The sequence below is a fragment of the Cherax quadricarinatus genome, chromosome 18 (genome assembly GCF_038502225.1).
Source record: "Cherax quadricarinatus isolate ZL_2023a chromosome 18, ASM3850222v1, whole genome shotgun sequence".
In the NCBI taxonomy this organism is placed as follows: Eukaryota; Metazoa; Arthropoda; class Malacostraca; order Decapoda; family Parastacidae; genus Cherax; species Cherax quadricarinatus.
In genome coordinates, this window is record NC_091309.1 from 3,185,237 (window position 1) to 3,209,389 (window position 24,153).

The window sequence follows — 24,153 nt, forward strand, 5'->3', positions numbered from 1 at the left end:
TGCTGCATCTTCAATAAAGGCAAGTGTCATTTATTCTTCATTTAGTAGAGTAGTACATGCACAATATATATTGTGCATGTACTACTCTACTATTGTGCATGTATCCTTCTCTTTGTGTGTAGGAAAATGTATATTTCATGTGGTAAAAATTTTTTTTTCATACTTTTGGGTGTCTTGCATGGATTAATTTGATTTCCATTATTTCTTATGGGGAAAATTCATTCGCATACTGATCATTTCGCATAACAATGAGCCCTCTTGCACGGATTAAAGTCGCTATGCGGGGGTCCACTGTACGTACTACCTAAAGTCTTCATGGAGGGGGATTCCCCTTCCAAACATTAACTCCTCCCTCTTTCCTCCTCCCTATCTTCCAGAAGCCAGCATTAACCTTCAATAAAGGTATGTAATACAGTGGTCCCTCAATAATCGTCCGGCCTGAAAGTCGTCCATTTCGAAAATAATCATGTTTTTTCGTCAAAATATTGGCTCGGAAATGGTCCGGTAACTCGCTAATAGTCCTTCGTCCTGGACGCGTACTCACGGTCTGAGCCGCCTCGAGCCGCCTCGGCCTTTCCTTCCCAGCCAGTGTGCCATTGTTTACCAGTGAGCAACGGTCCCCTCACGTGCTCCAGCGAAATATTTCATAATATTTCATTTATTTTAGTGCTTGCAAGTTATTTAAGTGCTAAATAAGCTACCATGGTTCCAAAGAAAGCTCCTAGTGCCAAGCCTTTGGTAAAGAAGGTGAGAAATACGATTGAATTTAAGAAAAACATCATTGAACAATATGATAGTGGCGTACGTGTGGGTGAACTGGCCAGGATGTATAACAAATCCCGTACAACCATATCTTCCATCATAGCCAAGAAAAAGGAAATCAAGGACGCTGTTGTTGCAAAGGGGGTAAATATGCTGACAAAAATGAGATCACCAGTACTCGAAGATGTTGAGAAGTTATTATTGGTGTGGATAAATGAGAAACAATTAGCAGGAGACAGTCTTATGACGTCGCTTATTTGTGAAGAGGCTAGGCAGTTGCATGATGATTTGTAAAGAAATTGCCTGCAGCTAGTGATGTGAGTGAATTTAAGGCTAGCAAAGGCTGGTTTGAGAGATTTAAGAAGCGTACTGGCATACACAGTGTGGTAAGGCATGGTGAGGCTGCCAGTTCAGACCACAAGGCGGCTGAAAAATATGTGCATGAATTCCAGGAGTACATAAACAGTGAAGGACTGAAACCTGAACAAGTGTTCAATTGTGACAAAACAGGCCTCTTTTGGAAGAAAATGCCAAAGAGGACCTTCATTACACAAGAGGAAAAGGCAATGCCAGGACACAAGCCTATGAAAGACAGGCTGACGCTAATGTTCTGTACTAATGCTGGTGGGGATTTCAAATTGAAGCCGTTACTAGTGTACCATTCTGAAAATCCCAGAGTGTTCAGGAAAAACAATGTTATGAAGAGTAAATTGTGTGTGTTTTGGAAATCTAATAGTAAGGCATGGGTCACGAGGGAAATTTTTGTAGAGTGGTTCAACGAAGTGTTTGGCCCAAGTGTGAAGAATTACCTCCTGGAAAAGAAATTGGATCTCAAGTGCCTCCTAGTAATGGACAATGCACCTGCTCATCCTCCAAACTTGGATGACCTAATTCTGAAGGAGTTCGGGTTCATCACAGTAAAGTTCTTGCCCCCGAATACCACTCCTCTCCTCCAGCCCATGGACCAGCAGGTCATTGCAAACGTTAAAAAACTCTACACCAAAGCAATGTTTGAAAGGTGCTTGAATGTGACCTCAGACACTCACTTGACCCTACAAGATTTTTGGAAAGAACATTTCAGTATTCTCCATTGTGTAAGCCTCATAGGTAAGGCTTGGGAGGGAGTGACTACCAGGACTTTGAACTCTGCTTGGAGAAAATTGTGGCCAGATTGTGTCCACAAGAGGGATTTTGAAGGGTTTGGGGCTGACCCTGATGAGCCTATGTCAGTTGTTAAATCCATTGTGGCACTGGGGGCTTCCATGGGGTTGGATGTGAGTTTGGAGGATGTGGAAGAGTTGGTGGAGGACCACAACAAAGAGCTAACCACTGAGGAGCTGCAAGAGCTTCAGCAGGAACAACAACAGATGGCAGCTCTGAATCTTGCTGCAGAGGAGGAGGAAGAGAGATGGAGGAAGGTGCCTTCTTCAGAAATTAAGGAGATTTTTGAAATGTGGGGTAGGATGGAAAGATTTATGGAGAAACATACCCAGAGAAGGATGTTGCAAGCCATATCGGCAACTTGTACAGTGACAGAGTCTTGGCCCATTTTAGGGAAGTTTTAAAGAGACGCCAGAAACAGAGCTCTCTGGACAGTTTTTTGCGAGACAGGACTCCAGTGACTCTCAAGGTGGTCCTAGTGGCATTAAGAAACAGAGAAGAGAAGTAACCCCAGAAAAGCAATTGGTACCCGAGGTGTTGATGGAAGGGGATTCCCCTTCCAAACAGTAATTCATCTAATCAGTCTCCTCCAGTCTTCCATACACAAAGAAGAATCGCCAATAAAGGTAAGTGTTATTCTGTTAATGTTTAATTCATCATGTGCCACTGTATTGTTTATGTACTACATCTATATTTCATGTAAAAAATTTTTTTGTTTTAATACTTCTGGGTGTCAGGAATGGATTAATTGAATTTACATTATTTCTTATGGGGAAAATTGATTCGTAAATCGTCCATTTCGATGATAGTCCCACTTCCAGGAACGGATTATGGACGATTATTGAGGGACCACTGTACTTACATAATTGTAAATTTTTTTTTTTTGTGAATATTTTTGTTGGGAACGAATTAACTTTATTTTCATTAATTCTTATGGGAAACATTAATTCAGTTATCGGCCATTTCGGTTATCAGCCAACCTTCAGGAACGGATTACAGCCGATAACAGGGGGTCCACTGTTTCTCGCATAATCATGTCTGTATAATGAGCCTAACAAAACCACCTGCTTTCCTCAACATAGTTCCCTCTCATTTCAGATGACTGATACAGTATTTGATCTTTCTGCCTTCTAGAATCCAGCCCATGATTTAGCTCATCGATCAGAAAAAAGATACTGTATAGGTAGTAAGAAGGGTGTTGGTGGGCAAGTAAAGGCACTGATATACTATTGTTTCTAGACCTTAAAGTAAAAGTACATATGTACACTAGTCCAGTTCCTAATAGCAAGCACTAAGTATCAGCTGTAGTGGACAGACTGCTGCATTTTGTTCACCTTTGTTCTCTTCATTGTGGGATTTTTTTTGTTTTTTTCTCACTATAGTAGTGTTATAGTACTGTAACTTTTGATTTTCTGATATCCTTTCCATTATTTCATGGATTTCTCATTCATATTCTTTTCTTCACATTTCATCGAAAATAGTCCTAAAATTCCTTGTATAAAACTCTTCCTTCTCTAATTTTATGCTGCATGTGATATATAATCTTGTTTTATAAACAATAGAGCAAGCTTGGTCATCTATATATGTATTTGTTGTTTTGTGGTATTTCATACATGGTTTCAAAAGCTTGTGTGTACTGAGCACATGTGCAGCAGTTGTAGGTTCATTCTATGTTTTAACCCTTTGACTGTCGCAGGCCCCTTTCTGAAACTGTCATTCTATGTCGATAAATTTTTGAAAAAAAAAAATTATTTTTTCTTATGAAATGATAGAGAATCTTTTCCCGATGGTAATGACACCAAAAGTTCGAAATTTGGTCGAAAACTCAGGGAATTATGCTCCCGCGAAGTTAGCGGTCTCGGCAACATGTGCGTATCGGGGATTTCGCCGACTTTGAGCCCTGTTTTCAGCCAATTCCGTTGAACCAGTTGACCAAACTCATAGCTATTTCTTTAGAACTCCATTTTCTCTATCAGCTGAGTACAAGAAACCGCCCATTTACCAATTTGAACTACCCAATATAGTGGTCAGAAATTGGCAATTTGGCCAATTTCACGCAAATTAAAAAAGATGCCAATTTCAAAATAGGGTCCAGAATAAACAAGGTAGACATTCTTGGCACTAAAATAACATATCCTCTGTTCATTAGTCACATCTCTAGGCCCCTCTAATATTATTATTGCTTTCTGTTTTGATTTTTTATTCAAACAAAAAAATACAAAATTTACTGTTATGCAGACTACTGCATTATTGTAAAAATGGTATAAATAATATCAGTGCACTAGCGAAAGAATATTAGACTCCCCAGTTGACGTGTATTGGACGCGTGGTGTGATTTGTTTACTCCTGAACATTGGTAAAAATCGAACATTTCTGCTACTTTGAGCTCAGTTTCAAGGTCGTTTTCATCGTCAAAGTAATGAAAATCATCTCTATATCTGTAATATGTTTTTCATTTTATCACCTAAGACCATGAAAATGCGAATACAACAATAAATACTATATGAAAATACACCTCAAAGTCGGCGCTTTAATCCAAAAATACGACCAGTTTTTTTTTTTCTCATTACGCACTGTGCTGCAGGATTTTTTTTATGTGGTGCACACTGACCACACAGATCCTTTCTCTCACATGTGGGCCTACCATCTTTCTCCCGCTTGATTTGAAGCCGCTAGAATTATTGAGTATATATACGTCAGAAACAGTGGCTCGTAAGACGTATTTATACGGCGTAAACAGTCAAAGGGTTAATATTTAATTGGGCTTTCATGTCTTTATGTAATTTGGTTCTTCTGTGCAATACTTTTTTGTGCATGAAATTCTTATTTTTTATAATAAACCTTGGTTTTGCTTGCCAAAATCCTGTTGCTTTCTATATATTGGTTTCATTTTCTATACTAGTGATGTGAATATTTCTCTCTTACATGCTCCGTTTCCTCTCTCTGACATCTCCTGTGTGCATGATTGCTTATCTTGATTGCAGTGCCTTGTTTCCTGCCTTGGTGCTGTGGTGGCATTTTCCTCGGTTGTAAATGCGTGTCATGTACCCCATCCCTCAGAATGCCTCTCCTGTGCAGTGGATACTGGCCCAGGTAAGGCTTTTGGCAGTGCAATTCATCCCTCACTTATTGCACCATCACTCATGTCATCCCATGCTCTGGTTCATCTACCATAAGTTATATTCTTGTATGTATGCATGTTTACACACGTGCACACACGCATGAATGCACGCACGCACACACGTATGTACATACAGAGAGAGGGGGGAGAGATAGAGAAGGAGAGGAAGGGAGGAGGGGTCCTCCTGCTTTCTGGTGCTTCGCTTTATGGCAATTCGCTAATATGGACATTTCAAATTAGACCTAAAAATTTGTTTGTGTGGCTCCTGATTCACTATTACAGCATCTGTGCACCACCCATCCTCTGTGTGCTCTGCAACTCTCTTGATTGTCTGAAAACTTTGCATAGTTGCAAGTGTTTTAGAGTTATTTCATATTTATATATACTGTAGGACCCACTGTATCTACGGGGATACGTTCCAAGGACCTGCCGTGGATACTGAAACTGTGGATAATAGCAAACCCTCTTTATAAGTCCTTTGCATACCTTCTATTCAGTTTAATTGATAAATTATTCGCAGTTAGTAGAGAATTATTATTTTTTCACTGATGGGAAGCACTTCATGACTTAGGCTTTGAAGAACTGCCAGCATCTCTAGTTTTGCACTTTGAAATATTTTTGGGCCACAGTAAACCATGGATAACTGGAACTGCGGATAAAAAATCGGTGGATACAGGGTTTCTACTGTACTCTGTGTTACAATGACATCTAAGGGTAATTGTGATAAAAAGTGGAGTCATAAGGCTCTTACCCAAGTGCAAAGTTAGAAATGATTAAACTCAGTGAGGAAGGTATGTCAGTGGCTGAAATAGTTCTGAGATAATACTAATAATTATACGTAATTGTGTGTGTACTTACACACTTTGCTGGTGTGCAGATACATTACAATCACTATCTGGCATTGTTACAAAGTAGGAGTAGCTACACCAGGTGAGGGAGTAGCTACACCAGGTGAGGGAGTAGCTAAGAGTGTCTCACTGTTGTTGAAGATGCAATAACATAATAATAATCTTTCTGGGGTGCTTTAAATGTTGTATATTAAAACATGCTATATACACATAATACCTATAACCATAGTAGAACAAATTGACGTGAACGTGAGGTGGTAGCCGGGCGGCCTGTAGGAGTGATGGCAAGAATTACGTTTTCTCTAGTACAGCACCCGAGAAACTGTGTATAGAATTACTGGGTTGTCGGTAAACAAGTACATGTACCTCGCTAAGTGAGGAGAGGCTGTATTATATTTCCCTACATCATATTTGCACACCAAACATTAGTGAATTTCCAAGATTCGCAAAGTTCTTGATCCCCAAACCCTTGTGAATGTGGAGGGCCTCCTGTATATTAAATTAACTCCTCATCTACTCCAAAACTGTATGGTACTGGACATGTTTTTACGTCATTTGTACTTTACTTGGGTCTTAATTCGTACTTGCAAGGATTGGGTTTAACCCTTTCAATGTTGTGGTCGTATATATACGTCTTACAAGCCAGCGTTTCGGATGTACACCTACCATCTGACTTACGACCTGCTCAACATATGACCATTCGACTTGTGACCGTGTTTTCTATGCCAAATTTCTGGGAAATAAACAACTGTTTGTGTTGTACACAGTGTTTATCCTAAACCTTACAGTATAAAATACAGAACTAACAGAATAAAAAGTAAAGTAAAAAATAAAACAATAAAATAGTCATTACAAAAATGTGATGATGATATTCAGTAGTAAGGTTCGACTTACGTTCATTTCGACTTACAACCGGTTTGTTGTAACTGAACTCGGTCGTAAGTCGGATGGTACCTGTATATGTACTCAATTATTCTAGCGGCTTCAAATCAAGCAGGAGAAAGCTGCTGGGCCCACATGTGAGAGAATGGGTCTGTGTGGTCAGTGTGCACTGTATAAAAAAATCCTGCAGCACGCAGTGCATAATGAGGAAAAAAAAACTCCGACCGTGTTTTTGGATTAAAATACCGACTTTGAGGTGTATTTTCATATAGTATGGCTGTATTCTCGTTTTCTTGGTCTCACTTGATAGAATGGAAAACATATTACAGAAATAGAGGTGATTTCGATTAGTTTCACGATGAAAGCGACCTTGAAATTGAGCTCAAAGTAACGGAAATGTTTGATTTTTACCAATGTTCAAGAGTAAGCAAATCACACCACACATCCAATACACGTCAACTGGGGAGTCTAATATTCTTTCGCTAGTGCACTGATATACCATTTTTACAATAATGCAGTAGTCTTCATAATGGTAAATCTTCTATTTTTTTGTGTGAATAAAAAATCAAAATAGAAAGCAAGAGTAATATAAGAGGGGCCTGGAGATGTGGCTAATAAACAGTTTGTTATTTTAGTGCCAAGAATGTCTGCATTGTTTTTTCTGGACCCTATTTTGAAATTGGCATCTTTTTTAATTTGTGTGAAATTGGCCAAATTGCAAATTTCTGACCACTTTATTGGGTAGTTCAAATCAGTAAATGGGCAGCTTCTTGTACTCAATTGATAGAAAAAAAATGGAGTTCTAAAGAAATAGCTATGAGTTTGGTCGACCGGAACAATGGAATTGGCCAAAAATAGGGCTCAAAGTCGGCGAAATTGCCAATGCATATATATTGCCGAGATCACTAACTTCTCAGGAGCGTAATTCCACGAGTTTTCGACCAAATTTCGTACTTTGGTGTCATTGCCATTGGGAAAAGATTCTCTATCATTTCATGAGAAAAATAATTTTTTATCCAAAAAATTTTCGACATAGAATGACAGTTTCAGAAAGGGGCTTGCGACAGTGACAAAGTTAATGTGCTTCATGTAAAAGTATAATTGTGTGTTATTTTCTCTGTTATTTGTGTTTGTATTGCATGAGTAGATTTGATATTGTTTGTTGGAAAATAAAAGCCACAGTACCATGGGTAGAACAGTTCACGATTAACCCATTTGGGAAAGATATTTTAGGACTTTCTGTCCATCCTGGACCGAAAGTTCAAGTATGTGTAGATTACCTAGGATAACCCCAAGAAAGTCCAACAAAGTGATGATGAATGGTTTGAAAAACCGACAAGTTGAAGATTGAGACACTTATGCAGCATATGGGAATCTTTATTCAGGAAACGTTTCGCCACACAGTGGCTTCATCAGTCCAATACAAAGAGGAAGGCGTAAGGAGAGGAGGAGAATGAGGTAATCAGTCCCTCAACCTGGAGTCGATGTGTTCAGTCCATCAATCTTGTAGAATGTACAGCATAGGGCCGTAGACGTGGCTTATATACTGTAGTGAGGTGACGTGAAGCAGATGGAGTCATAGTGGTACCATCCACTAGTCGAAGTAGGTCTTCGTCCAAAGGTTGAACAAGTGTTGAAGAATTCTTTGCAACAAGACCCCATGATGCTGCCGTGTCTGACAGTTGTGATGAATGGTTTGAAAAACCGACAAGTTGAAGATTGATGGACTGAACACATCGACTCCAGGTTGAGGGACTGATTACCTCATTCTCCTCCTCTCCTTACGCCTTCCTCTTTGTATTGGACTGATGAAGCCACTGTGTGGCGAAACGTTTCCTGAATAAAGATTCCCATATGCTGCATAAGTGTCTCAATCTCCAACAAAGTGACTTTTTTGGAGCTTAATAATGGTCTGTTATATAGTATGGTAGTTACATTCCTGAACATGTCATGTTAGATAAATCCATATTAGATAAACTGAAGAACTTGGGGGACAAATAGGGTTATGTTCCTGGGAGCCCCAAAAATGCCAAACAACTTATTTTTTTTTTTAGATCACTAGATCTTACAAAAATAAAATTGATTCTATAATATTTGTTCATTGTCATGATGTATTATGTTGTTGCTATTGCTTAAGGCTACAAATGCAACAGAAATAATATTTTTTACCTTAAATTGTGGTTGCTGGTTTATGTTAGTGATTGTGAAGACAATGGAGAGGTAAGCTGTTTGTTGTTGGCTGAATTGGATGGTTGAGGTTCTGGTACTCAAGTCATGGTTGTGCTGGAATGTGCATAAATTCTGTAATGGATCTCTGGGCTCTTTTATGCTGCAGTACATCATACAGCTGACGGTAAGGTATCATCAGTTGCTCTAGACCCCATTTCAGAGCACTGCTTCTAGATTTGTCAGGGTTGTCTTCAGTGAAAAAGTTTGCAACTTTACCAATTAAATGGAACTGCTCACGTAACTTTTGCAATGTTAACTTTTTCTTCGGATTCTTCACCATCGTCATCTGTTATTCGCCTCCCTTGTATCTGTGCATTGAGCTCTGCCAACATTTCCTCTGGACTCCTTTCATCTAAGAGCTCATTCACATCATCCCTCATACCTTCAAAGTCATCACTTGGTAAGGTGTTTTTATCTACACCTTTAAAAGCGCGAGGATTCTTGCAGCGGTAAATAACCACGGGCTTACACTTAAAATCACCCGATGCATTACCACAAAGGAACAAGGTGAAGTGATCCTTTGCTGCCTTGAAGCCCACTGCACTTTTTTCTTGCTGAATGATGTAAGTTCTTGTTGGCATTTTCTTCCAAAATACACTTGTCTCTTCAACAATAAACTTGCTGTGGCTTGTAGCCACCCTCAGAAATAATTTCCTGCAATTCAGCAGGGAAATTACTTGCTGCTGTATGATAAGCTGAAGCACTTTCACCAGAAAACTTAATATTATGTAATCTGTTGTGCAACTTTAAGTTGTGGAACCAGCCAGTGTAAGCACACACACTTATTCAGGCGTTCCTTCCTCATCACTCACTGTTTTATACAACTGTAAGGCTTTTCCCTTAATTAAGATGAAATTAAGTGGTGCACCTTTATTTTTTGTTCAGTCCACTCAAGCAATAAGTTTTCTGTTTTATTTACCTTGTGTGATCTTGGTGTCATTTTTTTTTTTCATGAGGTGACAACCTGGGTTATTCATTACACAAGACCATATATTTGCCTCATTCTTTTTAATTGTATGACTCAACACTTTATTAAGGCCATGAGCTCTCGTCATGCCCACCACACTTGGACCACTTTTAAGCTTGTCTAATATCTGTTTTCTTCATAACTCCAAGCTTAAACACTTAAACCTTATTTTTGCCACTTCCAACATCACTCGCATGCCTCTTGGTTGCCATGGTTGTTTGGGAGATACAAGATATGGCAATGAAAAGACCAAAACCTAATTCACAAACAAATCTGAGAATTGTACGAGATGTGTAATGTATGCATGGAACACTGGGACGGGGGTGGCAGGGGAGGAAGATAAGCTTTCCCCACAGAGACAGTGGCCTTACCCAAAGGCAAAAGGCCTGAGAGCCCGCTACATGGAGGGGAAATATCCCTCCATCCAGCTGACGGCGCTCCAAATTTTTTTCCCCATCCGGAAAAAGAGCTGTGTAAAGTAAATTTTAGGAAGTGTTATATAAAATTATGCCGCAATTTTGCAATAGTGTAATAACCATGACGCGATAAATAAATCTGTGTAATATAATGGTCTACTTTATATTAAGGTTTTTTTAATTCACTTGGTAAGTTAATGTGATCATATAATCAGTTTTTTAGTTTAATATGTTTATTATGCACCCCATACCCATCCTGTGGGTGGTAGTCAAAAGATTACAAAGGTACATAATGGGTCCAGGGACTGGACCCCAAAGTTATGATAGCTGAACTAGTTACAAAGGTAATGAACTCCAGGTAGATCTGGTCACAATCATGGCAAGTTAATCATGTCTGTTATTTTGTGTATCTTTTTAGGTAATTCTGACAGAATACTGATACATTTCATTTTATTTCAGGTGGCAGCCAAGTGTGGTGTCTCCAACAAACAGCAGCTCACCGACAGTCTCTTACACCTCATAACCCTAGACTCGAACCCCTCAAACCTTGTTTCTGCTCCTTCAGACCAAGCTTTCTCTTCGATATCTCAAAATATCCCGGTCCAGTATCACATTAACTTACAAGAAGGACACTTTAATGGAACTCCTTTTGCTGGACTTGCCACTTCAATAAATACAAATAACAATTTTAGTACAAATAATAGTCATCTGTATACTTTCAGTGCAAATAGTGTTATTAGTGGTGAGTGTTTTGGGAACTGTGGTGTAAGTGGTGTTGGTGGTGCTAGTGTTGTTGGTATTGAGTCTGATAGCAAGCAGAGTAATAGTCAGCCCCAGGTTCATCTGTCTGCACAACTCTGTAACTTGGAAACGTCAGTAGAAAAAGTCTTGTGTCTGTTGCCTAATCCGAAGGAAACCAGACTGAGTGAGGCTTGCTTTCTTGGTGGTGCCCAAGTCAGAATGGTTGTACCTGTTCTTGGTCAAGATGCTGTGAAGAATATTCAAGAAAGCAACAATAGCAAAAATTGTAACAAAAATTCCACCATCACTAAAAACAGGAATAACAGCAAAAATAATAGTAAAAATAAAGAACTTGTCAAGAGCGTTGAAAGTGAGAACAACGGAGAGCAATATTCTCCTCCAAAGCATTGTTTCAATTACCGTGTCATTGAATATAAGCCTCCATTGGACAAAAATGAAGAGAAGTGCAAGGATGACCAGTTCTCAGTATCCCAGTTACCTGCATCCAACAAAGCTCTTGATGCAAAAGAGGTGGAGAAGCTATTACAAAATGTTCTCTGGAAGAGCAACCAGCACGAAAAGAAAACGTAAGCAAAAATGTTCTGGTTATGGAGAGGAGCCATAAATTATTTTAATAGAAGTTTCATTTTAGGATATATACTGATGCATTATTTACAGCATTAATTAACCCTTAAACGGTCCAAACAGATCGACGTTCAAATTCGTAATGCTACAAAAGTAGATCTATTTTTTTTTTACATATTTTCAAATATAACAAAAAAAAATGTAGATAAAAGTTTTTTTACACGTTTTCAAATGCAAAACAAAAAAGAAGAACTACATTTTTTTACATACTTTCAGATGTTGAAAAAATGTATATATACGTTTGGACCATTTAAGGGTTAAGTAGTATGTACACATTAAAATCCCTTGGGTACTATTTTTGCATGTTCCCCTTAGTATTTTATTACATATGATGCACTTCCATATTTCAGTTATCTATAACATTTACCACCCTACAAAGAAGGTGGGTGCCTTGATTTAAAGAATTGAAGCTGTCTTTCTTTTTTCTTGGATCAAACCTGATTGCCTCCTGTTTCCCAGGTGCTTATGATTGCTATAGTTTTAGTGCTTTTCAAACATGTTTGTTTGGCAAAGAGTAATTTAGGTTTTATTAAAGCTGCATTACAGTATAAATGTTTTCACACTGTGCACAGGTATTTTGTGTGTGTCCATGTTATCTCTTTAACTTGTACAGTGGTACCTAGACTTATGAGTTTAATTCGTTCCATAACCAAGCTGATAACTGTACAGTGGTACCTAGACTTATGAGTTTAATTCGTTCCATAACCAAGCTGATAACTCAATTTGCTTGTATATCAAATCAGTTTCCTCGTTGAAATTAATTGAAATGCCATTAATCCATTCCAAACCCCCCAAAAAACACCCCAGGGGTAGGAGAAAATACTTCAGTATAATGTTAATTTAAACTCTACAACTTATTTATCTATCATAATTGATCTAATATGACATAATAAACACTATAAGTAACATAGAAACATGATATATGCTCTAGAATGAATAAAATAGGCCATAATATGACGAGTGTCCAGGACCAGTCCGAGCATATAAAATCATTACTGCTCCTTCCTATAACGTGTTCTTTGGTCCTGGGTTAGAGAAAACAGAGCTTTTGAGAGGCTAACTGCACTAGATCACTAGTGCAGTGATATGTGAATATCTCGGAAGTAAGTTATTAATTTATCTCATGAAGCCCACCACTTATTATTGAAGTAAATTTAATAATAATGACGAATCATAAAAAAAAAAGATTGTTCTACAGTTGGCTTGTGGAATACTGGAAATATTCCAGATATTTTGATATTTTTGTGGGAGTAAAGGGCAAGATATTTTGTAAATGTCAGAAACTTGGTAACTTTATTTTTTTGTAGATTAACTAAAGATAATTACATGATTACCTTTAGTGAGAACATCGCACTAGCATTGTTTTATAAGTACCAAGTCCCAAAACCACCTTTTGTTGTGCCATTTAGGCTGGGCTTCTTACCGAATGTCAATTTCAGTAAATTTTTTTTTTTCTGCTCGTAACTCAGATTTTGGCTAGCAACTCAAAGCAAAAAATCGACCAAGCGATGACTCGTAACTCGGAAAACTCTTAAGTTAGGGCACTCATAAGTCAAGGTACTACAGTATTACATATAAATTCCTTAGTTTTAAAGGTAATGTAAATTTGTTTGAATTTAATATAATAACACTTGCAGTGAGGGTGGAGTTGAGACTACTGGCAGCGGAGGATGTGACACTGGGTACTCCTCTCGCTGCTCCACCCCACCTGGGCCTTCCTGTCTCTCTGATGCTATTGACCCAAAACACGGTACCAAGTGAGTATGAATCTTTGATAGAAAAAACTTGGAATATTTTTTTTAAACAGTGGAGGAAAGGTGGATATTTTGTTATTAGAAACTATTGAGAAGTAAAAAATTTTGATTTCTTTTGTAATGAAACTGAGGGAAAGAGTTAAATGGCACAGAAACATTAGTTATGGTGTAGCCAAATCTTTTACTCTTCAGTTATTTAAATGTATGTACAGTGTACCAGAAAATTGTTTCTTGTGCTTTTCACTAAAATATTTTTGAAACTTGAGGTATTACAATGAATGAGTGGATTGGAGTCTATAGAGAATACTTTGAAAGGCTATAAAATTTATAAACAATTATGAAGATTAGAAGATGAAGTTTTTTTTCACTGTTAAAAAATGTGTGAAAAAGTACTTTCAGGATTTAATGTAAACAGCAGTAACAGACATTGTGGTATGAGGTGTAGGATGAGGGATTGTGAGGAAAGTTTTTGGTTTAAATTTGTGAAAAATGTTGAAGATTGCAAGGAGTTTGTGAGTAGTCTTCTAGCCAGGAAAAGACAAGTCACTTAAAATGTAGCTAGGTAAATTCAGGCGGATCTTTTTCTTGGGGACATATGCAGACATATAGATGAGAATATGTTGGCACTGCTTAGATAACCTCCTGCTAGCAGAAAAACTGGAGAAAATAATGAATAGGTAGTGATATTGAAGAAAAAAAACGGTGATTGGATTTTGCTCTGCAAAACTTAAATACTTTCTTAGGAGGGATTAAGGCATTTGCAAGATTTTAAAATATTGAGGCAAGCAAGTAAAGGAGTGTTGATGGGAAAACAGCAAATATCTAGGGAAATGCAGTAGTACTATCCTGTCTAAAAAAAAACAAAAAAAAAAAATAGTGGGAGCCTGTTATAATTTTGTACTGTGATATTGCTGTATGATCCATGTGAGTTTGATGCTTGCTTACAAGTATAATAATAATCTGACCAGAATGCTTTTTTTCCTTTTTTTTTTTTATCTTTATTCTATGCTATATCACGCCAACAGTTGGTAGACAGCAACCACCCAGGGAGGTACTACCGTCCTGCCAAGTGAGTGTAAAACGAAAGCCTGTAATTGTTTTACATGATGGTAGGATTGCTGATGTCTTTTGTCTGTCTCATAAATATGCAAGATTACAGGTACGTCTTGCTACTTCTACTTACACTTAGGTCACACTAAACATTTTTTTTTTTTTTTCAACAAGTCGGCCATCTCCCACCGAGGCAGGGTGACCCAAAAAAGAAAGAAAATCCCCAAAAAGAAAATACTTTCATCATCATTCAACACTTTGACCACACTCACACATTATCACTGTTTTTGCAGAGGTGCTCAGAATACAACAGTTTAGAAGCATATACATATAAAGATTCACAACATATCCCTCCAAACTGCCAATATTCCAAACCCTCCTTTAAAGTGCAGGCATTGTACTTCCCATTTCCAGGACTCAAGTCCGACTATATGAAAATAACCAGTTTCCCTGAATCCCTTCACTTAATATTACCCTGCTCACACTCCAACAGATCGTCAGGTCCCAAGTATCATTCATCTCCATTCACTCCTATCTAACACGCTCATGCACGCTTGCTGGAAGTCCAAGCCCCTCGCCCACAAAACCTCCTTTACCCCCTCTCTCCAACCCTTTTAAGGACGACCCCTACTCCTCCTCCCTTCCCCTATAGATTTATATGCTTTCCATGTCATTCTACTTTGATCCGTTCTCTCTAAATGACCAAACCACCTCAACAACCCCTCTTCTGCCCTCTGACTAATGCTTTTATTAACTCCACACCTTCTCCTAATTTCCACACTCCGAATTTTCTGCATAATATTTACACCACACATTGCCCTTAGACAGGACATCTCCACTGCCTCCAACCGTCTCCTCGCTGCTGCATTTACCACCCAAGCTTCACGTCCATATAAGAATGTTGGTACCACTATACTTTCATACATTCCCTTCTTTGCCTCCATAGATACCGTTTTTTGACTCCACATATACCTCAACGCACCACTCACCTTTTTTCCTCATCAATTCTATGATTAACCTCATCCTTCATAAATCCATCCACCGACACGTCAACTCCCAAGTATCTGAAAACATTCACTTCCTCCATGCTCCTCCTCCCCAATTTGATATCCAATTTTTCTTTATCAAAATCATTTGATACCCTCATCACCTTACTCTTCTATGTTCACTTTCAACTTTCTACCTTTACACACATTCCCAGACTCATCCACTAACCTTTGCAATTTTTCTTTAGAATCTCCCATAAGCACAGTATCATCAGCAAAAAGTAACTGTGTCAATTCCCATTTTGAATTTGATTCCCCATAATTTAATCCCACCCCTCTCCCGAGCACCCTAGCATTTACTTCTTTTACAACCCCATCTATAAATATATTAAACAACCATGGTGACATTACACATCCCTGTCTAAGACCTACTTTTACCGGGAAGTATTCTCCCTCTCCTCTGCACACCCTAACCTGAGCCTCACTATCCTCATAAAAACTCTTAACAGCATTTAGTAACTTACCACCTATTCCATATACTTGCAACTTCTGTCACATTGCTCCTCCATCCACTCTATCATATGCCTTTTCTAAATCCATAAATGCAATAAAAACTTCCCTACCTTTATCTAAATACTGTTCACATATATGCTTCAATGTAAACACTTGATCTACACATCCCCTACCCACTCTGAAGCCTCCCTGCTCATCCGCAATCCTACATTCTGTCTTACCTCTAATTCTTTCAATTATAACCCTACCATATACTTTTCCTGGTATACTCAGTAAACTTATTCCTTTATAATTTTTACAATCTCTTTTGTCCCCTTTCCCTTTATATAAAGGGATTATACATGCTCTCCACCAATCCCTAGGTACCTTCCCCTCTTTCATACATTTATTAAACAAAAGTACCAACCTCCAACACTATATCCCACCCTGCTTTTAACATTTCTGTCATGATCCCATCAGTTCCAGCTGCTTTACCCCCTTTCATTCTACGTAATGCCTCACGTACCTCCCCCACACTTACATTCTGCTCTTCTTCACTCCTAAAAGATGGTATACCTCCCTGGCCAGTGCATGAAATTACCGCCTCCCTTTCTTCCTCAACATTTAAAAGTTCCTCAAAATATTCTCGCCATCTACCTAATACCTCCCTCTCCCCATCTACTAACTCCCCTACTCTTGTTTTTAACTGACAAATCCATACTTTCCCTAGGCTTTCTTAAGTTGTTTAACTCACTCCAAAACTTTTTCTTATTTTCATTAAAATTTCTTGACAGTGCCTCTCCCACTCTATCATCTGCTCTCCTTTTGCACTCTCTCACCACTCTCTTCACCTTTCTTTTACTCTCCATGTACACGTTTATTTATACAAACTCATCTGAGTTTTCTTTAACTTTATCTTAGTTCTTGTTCTTATTACTTTTCCCTTTATATCCGTGGGGAAGTGGAATAAGAATCTTTCCTCTGTAAGCCATGCATGTTGGAAAAGTCAACTAAAATGCCGGGAACAATGGGCTAGTAACCCCTTTTCCTGTAATAATTACTAAAAAGAATAAGAAGAAAATTGTCAAAGTGGGAAGTCTGAATGTGCATGGATGTTGTGTGAATGATAAGAAAGAGATGATTGTGGATGTTATGAATGAGAAGAAGCTGGATGTCCTGGCTTTAAGTGAAACAAAGCTGAAGCGGGTGGGTGAGTTTCAGTGGCGAGGAATAAATGGGATTAAGTCAGGGGTTTCTAAAGGAGGAGTAGCAATAATGTTGAAGGATAAGCTATGGCAGGAATTGTAATAATGGCATTATTGTAATAATTGTATAAATAATGTCAACCCGTTCTTGACTCCGTATTGGAATTTGGACTGGAAGGCGGACAGGTATTGGACGGTGACATCATTTGTTTACTCTTGAGCTTCGCTAAAGAATAGAACTTTTCCGCTACTGTGAGTGCAATTTCAAGGTACTTTTCGTCATGAAAGCTATCAAAATCGTATCTATTTCTATAACATATCTTTCATTCTATCAAATGAGACTGAAAAAATGAGAATATAACCATAAAAAATATACAAAAATATACTGCTAAGCGGCCGCTAATGGCTGAGAAATGAACTCCACTATTTATGGTCTGATTTCTTTCATTTTTGTTGTACATTAAGAAGTATCTTTCCATCATACATTGCCCAAGTTTCAATAAGATAACCCAACAAACAATTGAGAAAATAATAATAATAATATCTTTATTTACTACAAGGAGGAATAACATCTTGTAGGAGTGAGGAAGAGCCAGTTGTGAGTGTGGGGGAAGTTCGTGAGGCAGTAGGTAAAATGAAAGGGGGTAAGGCAGCCGGGATTGATGGGATAAAGATAGAAATGTTAAAAGCAGGTGGGGATATAGTTTTGGAGTGGTTGGTGCAATTATTTAATAAATGTATGGAAGAGGGTAAGGTACCTAGGGATTGGCAGAGAGCATGCATAGTTCCTTTGTATAAAGGCAAAGGGGATAAAAGAGAGTGCAAAAATTATAGGGGGATAAGTCTGTTGAGTGTACCTGGTAAGGTGTATGGTAGAGTTATAATTGAAAGAATTAAGAGTAAGACGGAGAATAGGATAGCAGATGAACAAGGAGGCTTTAGGAAAGGTAGGGGGTGTGTGGACCAGGTGTTTACAGTGAAACATATAAGTGAACAGTATTTAGATAAGGCTAAAGAGGTCTTTGTGGCATTTATGGATTTGGAAAAGGCGTATGACAGGGTGGATAGGGGGGCAATGTGGCAGATGTTGCAAGTGTATGGTGTAGGAGGTAGGTTACTGAAAGCAGTGAAGAGTTTTTACGAGGATAGTGAGGCTCAAGTTAGAGTATGTAGGAAAGAGGGAAATTTTTTCCCAGTAAAGGTAGGCCTTAGACAAGGATGTGTGATGTCACCGTGGTTGTTTAATATATTTATAGATGGGGTTGTAAGAGAAGTAAATGCGAGGGTCTTGGCAAGAGGCGTGGAGTTAAAAGATTATTTACTACACGTACATGTACATGGGATACAGACATAGCTGACATCAGTGACATACTACTATATAGAAAGCTGCTTGTTATGCAGAGTATTTCAAGAAAATTAGGTCAGTGTCCCAGGATAACACCCACACTAGTCGGCTAACACCCAGGTACCCATTTACTGATGGGTAAACATAGACAACAGGTGTAAAGAAACATGCCTAATGTTTCTACCCTGGCTGGGAATTGAATATTTACCAAAAATCATATATGGCTAACCCAAACCAGGTACTAGAAATCAGCCACGTTGACTTTTTTGGGTTATCCTAGGTTCTCTACACATATGCTGCTATGTGTGATAATCTATATAGAGAAAATAACTTTTTTGTTTCAGGTTTATGGTGCAATATGAGTGTATATCACAGTTAGCCCTGTGCTATACTCTGTTTTCTCTAATATAAGCCCCCAAGACAGGGATAGGAGAATGGTATTTGTATACCATATCCTCTTCATACCTCCGTCGAACTGCTCGGTGTTATGCCAAATATTATTTATTCTGGAGTATTTAACATGTTTTATGTTATTTATATTGTTTATTATGTCATATTAGATCAATTGTCATAGGCAAATAAGCTGTAGTGTTGATATTAGCATAATAATCATGTATATTCTCCTGCATCATGAGACTGAGCTCATGGCAACCGACAGTGGCTTCAAAACCTCCTTATCTTTAATGGATAATGTACTGTGTCGGTGCTTTACATAATGAGAAGCATTTCTTTTATTCATTGGAACCATGGCTAGGGCTAAAAGTAAGCAGGTTATAACAATAAATGGAGAAAAAGAAATTGGAATGACTTATGCAGCAAGTAGCGCCACCAAATAGTACCAGCAGGTTGGTGTGGCGACCCTGGAAATTTGAAATTATGCTAGCCAAAATTAGTGCCGAATAACTGAAGGAACCGAATAACTGATTGCCGGATTTGTGATGGCAGACTGTATTATAATAATGCCTACAAATAAATTTCTGCTGTAAAGAAAAAGTGCGTTAGAATCTGCCTCCGATAGCCAGTGTTTGTCTTAGAAGGCAGCTGAATTATCTGGAGCAAGGGGGCTGATTACCTCATTTTTTTCTGCTCATAATAACCAGAGAGAAAATTGAGGTTAGATTGTTTGAATGTGTGTGAATATAAAGGTGCTAAGCAAGGACTCATTGTCTAGCTACCTTTTTGAGAAATGGCTGATGTGCTTAAAAAATCTAGAGTAAAATAAGCAAGGTTTAAAAAAGAAGTGAGGTTTCTATGGACTAAAATGCAGGAAATAATGTAATTTGTAAACAGTCGTAATCTCTTCACTTGGGTACATATTGTCACTTATTTTAGACTAAGCACTTTCCCATTATACAATGTACTGAATATAATTGAAAACATTTCATAGAATTGATTACTCAGGCTTGTGGGTCTCAGGTCCAGCTATGATAACATCTTTCAGAACTGGTTGTATGTAAACAATTTGAGGTGTAGTATGTCGTAAATTTAGCTGTTCTTTACTTTCTGTGCATTTTGTAAAGCAACATTTGAGAATATGGTATAGTATTATGAATGGCCAGGGATGTCAATAAATTTAATCATCCTTTGCCTACTGTACATTCTCATCTTTTTGAAGGTGAGCCCTCCCTCACCCCATGAAAGTGGGAAATAGAGATAATAATGGTGATAGTGATTATTTGAAAGTACTGCACGAAAAGGTGTGAATTATCATAAATGATGATTTCAGAGTAGGAGTGTGTGTGATTGAGTGGAGCAGTGACTTTTGTCAGATTGGGATGTTTTGGGAAATTTTATGATATTCCTCACATCTGTGTAGAGGCAAGTAGACTACTATGCTGTACATTGGTACAGAAAAATTTGATATTTTTAGTTATTAGGAAAGTTGCACCTAGGCAATTTTTACTTAAACACTTAAATCATTGTAAATCCAAATATTCTTTATTCTAATCTTGCAACTAGTTCCAAGCAGTACTTCAAAGACACAGTGGGGAAAGTGTTGATTTCATGACTATTAATCCACAGTAGGCTTCTATCAAGTACTGTACTTGATAAAAGTCCGTCTGTCAGTGAAATGTCATAGGATAGAGTTTTCCCACTTGGTGTTTTGAGTTATTGTACTGTGCCACTTATCTTATGCCATCACCTTGTCTCAAGCAGTATAAATTTGAGCACCCAGTATTAATAAATAAATTACAAACTTTTCAAGCATTAAGAAGTGGTTAAATTTTTTACTTCAGAGTACAGTATACGGCTTAATGAAATGTTAGGGTTCTTGCCCTAGCTTCTGAAAAAAAAAAAATTCTTAGACTAACAGTGGGATGTTTTGCTGGATAACCCAGGAAAATAAATTCTTGAATAATTACAAGATTTAAACATTGCTTCATGGCTTTTCAGACGTCACCTAGATGTACCGGCAAGGAGAAGCACCAACAACAGTAATTGTGAATCACGAAGTGGGTCCCCCAGTGCCTGCAGTGTCAGCTCTCAGGGATCTTACCGCAATCCCCGACAGAAACGGAGATACAATAATAATTCCGATGGACAAAATATTCACCACAATAATCACGCTTATTCTCATCACCATCCCCTCCATCAAAATCAGCCCCATCAACCACATCACCAATCCAACCATCAACCATATCACCAATCCAACCATCAGCCCCATCATCAGTCCAATAATCAATCCCACCAACCCCATCTTCGCTCAAACTATCCTTACATTAATTACCACCATAACCAATATCATAATCATCCTAACCACCATGGGGGTTATATGGGTAATGGGAGTGTTGCACGGGGAAACGGCCAGTACTACAACCAGCACTGTCCAGATCTGGCATACAGGGACTGCAGCAACTTTCAGAGCCAGAGATATGAGAAGGGGTACAATAACTATGGCTACTTTGGGCACATCGACCACCGCTGGAGGGACTTTAACCAACATATTGGCGATGAACGCTATGGGAGATTTAATCAGGGAAGGGTATATAGTAAATATAATGCAAATCAGTACAATGCCCATTGCTTACCACTCAGTGATAGCACTCTGGACCAAAGCAGATGTCTGAGTGGACGTGCAGGAACATTCAGTGAGGAAAGAATAAATGTGTATACTAAGTGGAAATGTGAAGTGGTTGAAACCCCCAGTGAACTGTTGACAGGAACAGAATGGGACGGTCTGACAAAGCAAGTTTGGGATACATTCCGCAGACATCAGCAGAAAAATGACACATTTTACAAGAAGCTCAAACTACGGGAGAAGATTTTCAAAGTCATCAGGGTAAGTTTGAATTTTTGTTGAAAAAATAGACAGTCAGGTTCAGTTTTAGACAAAGCTGAAAGGTAGTGAAAAGGACACAATTATTATTTTTATTTTATTATCACACTGGCCGATTCCCACCAAGGCAGGGTGGCCCGAAAAAGAAAAACTTTCACCATCATTCACTCCATCACTGTCTTGCCAGAAGGGTGCTTTACACTACAGTTTTTAAACTGCAACATTAACACCCCTCCTTCAGAGTGCAGGCACTGTACTTCCCATCTCCAGGACTCAAGTCCGGCCTGCCAGTTTCCCTGAACCCCTTCATAAATGTTACTTTGCTCACACTCCAACAGGACGTCAAGTATTAAAAACCATTTGTCTCCATTCACTCCTATCAAACATGCTCACGCATACCTGATGGAAGTCCAAGCCCCTTGCACACAAAACCTCCTTTACCCCCTCTCTCCAACCTTTCCTAGGCCGACCCCTACCCCGCCTTCCTTCCACTACAGACTGATACACTCTTGAAGTCATTCTGTTTCGCTCCATTCTCTCTACATGTCTGAACCACCTCAACAACCCTTCCTCAGCCCTCTGGACAACAGTTTTGGTAATCCCGCACCTCCTCCTAACTTCCAAACTACGAATTCTCTGCATTATATTCACACCACACATTGCCCTCAGACATGACATCTCCACTGCCTCCAGCCTTCTCCTCGCTGCAACATTCATCACCCATGCTTCACACCCATATAAGAGCGTTGGTAAAACTATACTCTCATACATTCCCCTCTTTGCCTCCAAGGACAAAGTTCTTTGTCTCCACAGACTCCTAAGTGCACCACTCACTCTTTTTCCCTCATCAATTCTATGATTCACCTCATCTTTCATAGACCCATCCGCTGACACGTCCACTCCCAAATATCTGAATACATTCACCTCCTCCATACTCTCTCCCTCCAGTCTGATATTCAATCTTTCATCACCTAATCTTTTTGTTATCCTCATAACCTTACTCTTTCCTGTATTCACCTTTAATTTTCTTCTTATGCACACCCTACCAAATTCATCCACCAATCTCTGCAACTTCTCTTCAGAATCTCCCAAGAGCACAGTGTCATCAGCAAAGAGCAGCTGTGACAACTCCCACTTTGTGTGTGATTCTTTGTCTTTTAACTCCACGCCTCTTGTCAAGACCCTCGCATTTACTTCTCTTACAACCCCATCTATAAATATATTAAACAACCACGGTGACATCACACATCCTTGTCTAAGGCCTACTTTTACTGGGAAATAATTTCCCTCTTTCCTACATACTCTAACTTGAGCCTCACTATCCTCGTAAAAACTCTTCACTGCTTTCAGTAACCTACCTCCTACACCATACACTTGCAACATCTGCCACAGTGCCTCCCTATCCACCCTGTCATATGCCTTTTCCAAGTCCATAAATGCCACAAAGACCTCTTTAACCTTATCTAAATACTGTTCACTTATATGTTTCACTGTAAACACCTGGTCCACATACCCCCTACCTTTCCTAAAGCCTCCTTGTTCATCTGCTGTCCTATTCTCCATCTTACTTTTAATTCTTTCAATAATAACTCTACCATACACTTTACCAGGTATACTCAACAGACTTCCCCTATAATTTTTGCACTCTCTTTTATCCCCTTTGCCTTTATACAAAGGAACTATGCATGCTCTCTGCCAATCCCTAGGTACCTTACCCTCTTCCATACATTTATTAAATAATTGCACCAACCACTCCAAAACTATATCCCCACCTGCTTTTAACATTTCTATCTTTATCCCATCAATCCCGGCTGCCTTACCCCCTTTCATTTTACCTACTGCCTCACGAACTTCCCCCACACTCACAACTGGCTCTTCCTCACTCCTACAAGATGTTATTCCTCCTTGTCCTATACACGAAATCACAGCTTCCCTATCTTCATCAACATTTAACAATTCCTCAAAATATTCCCTCCATCTTCCCAATACCTCTAACTCTCCATTTAATAACTCTCCTCTCCTATTTTTAACTGACAAATCCATTTGTTCTCTAGGCTTTCTTAACTTGTTAATCTCACTCCAAAACTTTTTCTTATTTTCAACAATAGGTAGTAGGTTGGTAGACAGCAACCACCCAGGGAAGTACTACCGTCCTGCCAGATGACTGTGAAACAGAAACCTGTAACTGTTTTGCATGATGGTAGGATTGCTGGTTTCTTTTTCTGTCTCATAAACACGCTAGATAACAGGGATATCTTGCTACTCCTACTTA

At 38.7% G+C, this 24,153-nt stretch overlaps 1 protein-coding gene across 5 annotated transcripts in view; it reads left to right on the forward strand.

The window, feature by feature from the left end:
• The window catches only part of LOC128689315 (uncharacterized), a 76,508-nt gene that overhangs the window by 19,002 nt on the left and 33,353 nt on the right, over window positions 1–24,153 (forward strand). For 2 of the 5 annotated variants that reach the window (XM_070086076.1, XM_070086078.1), the window contains exons 2-5: window positions 4,908–5,016; window positions 10,846–11,714; window positions 13,410–13,529; window positions 20,999–21,884. In XM_070086076.1, coding sequence (XP_069942177.1) covers window positions 4,957–5,016; window positions 10,846–11,714; window positions 13,410–13,529; window positions 20,999–21,884 — 1,935 coding nt within the window. In that variant the 5' untranslated portion in view covers window positions 4,908–4,956. Of the gene's footprint in view, window positions 1–3,021; window positions 3,107–4,907; window positions 5,017–10,845; window positions 11,715–13,409; window positions 13,530–20,998; window positions 21,885–24,153 lie in introns of those variants that run through there. The other 3 variants (XM_070086079.1, XM_070086075.1, XM_070086077.1) reach the window with 2 other exon arrangements.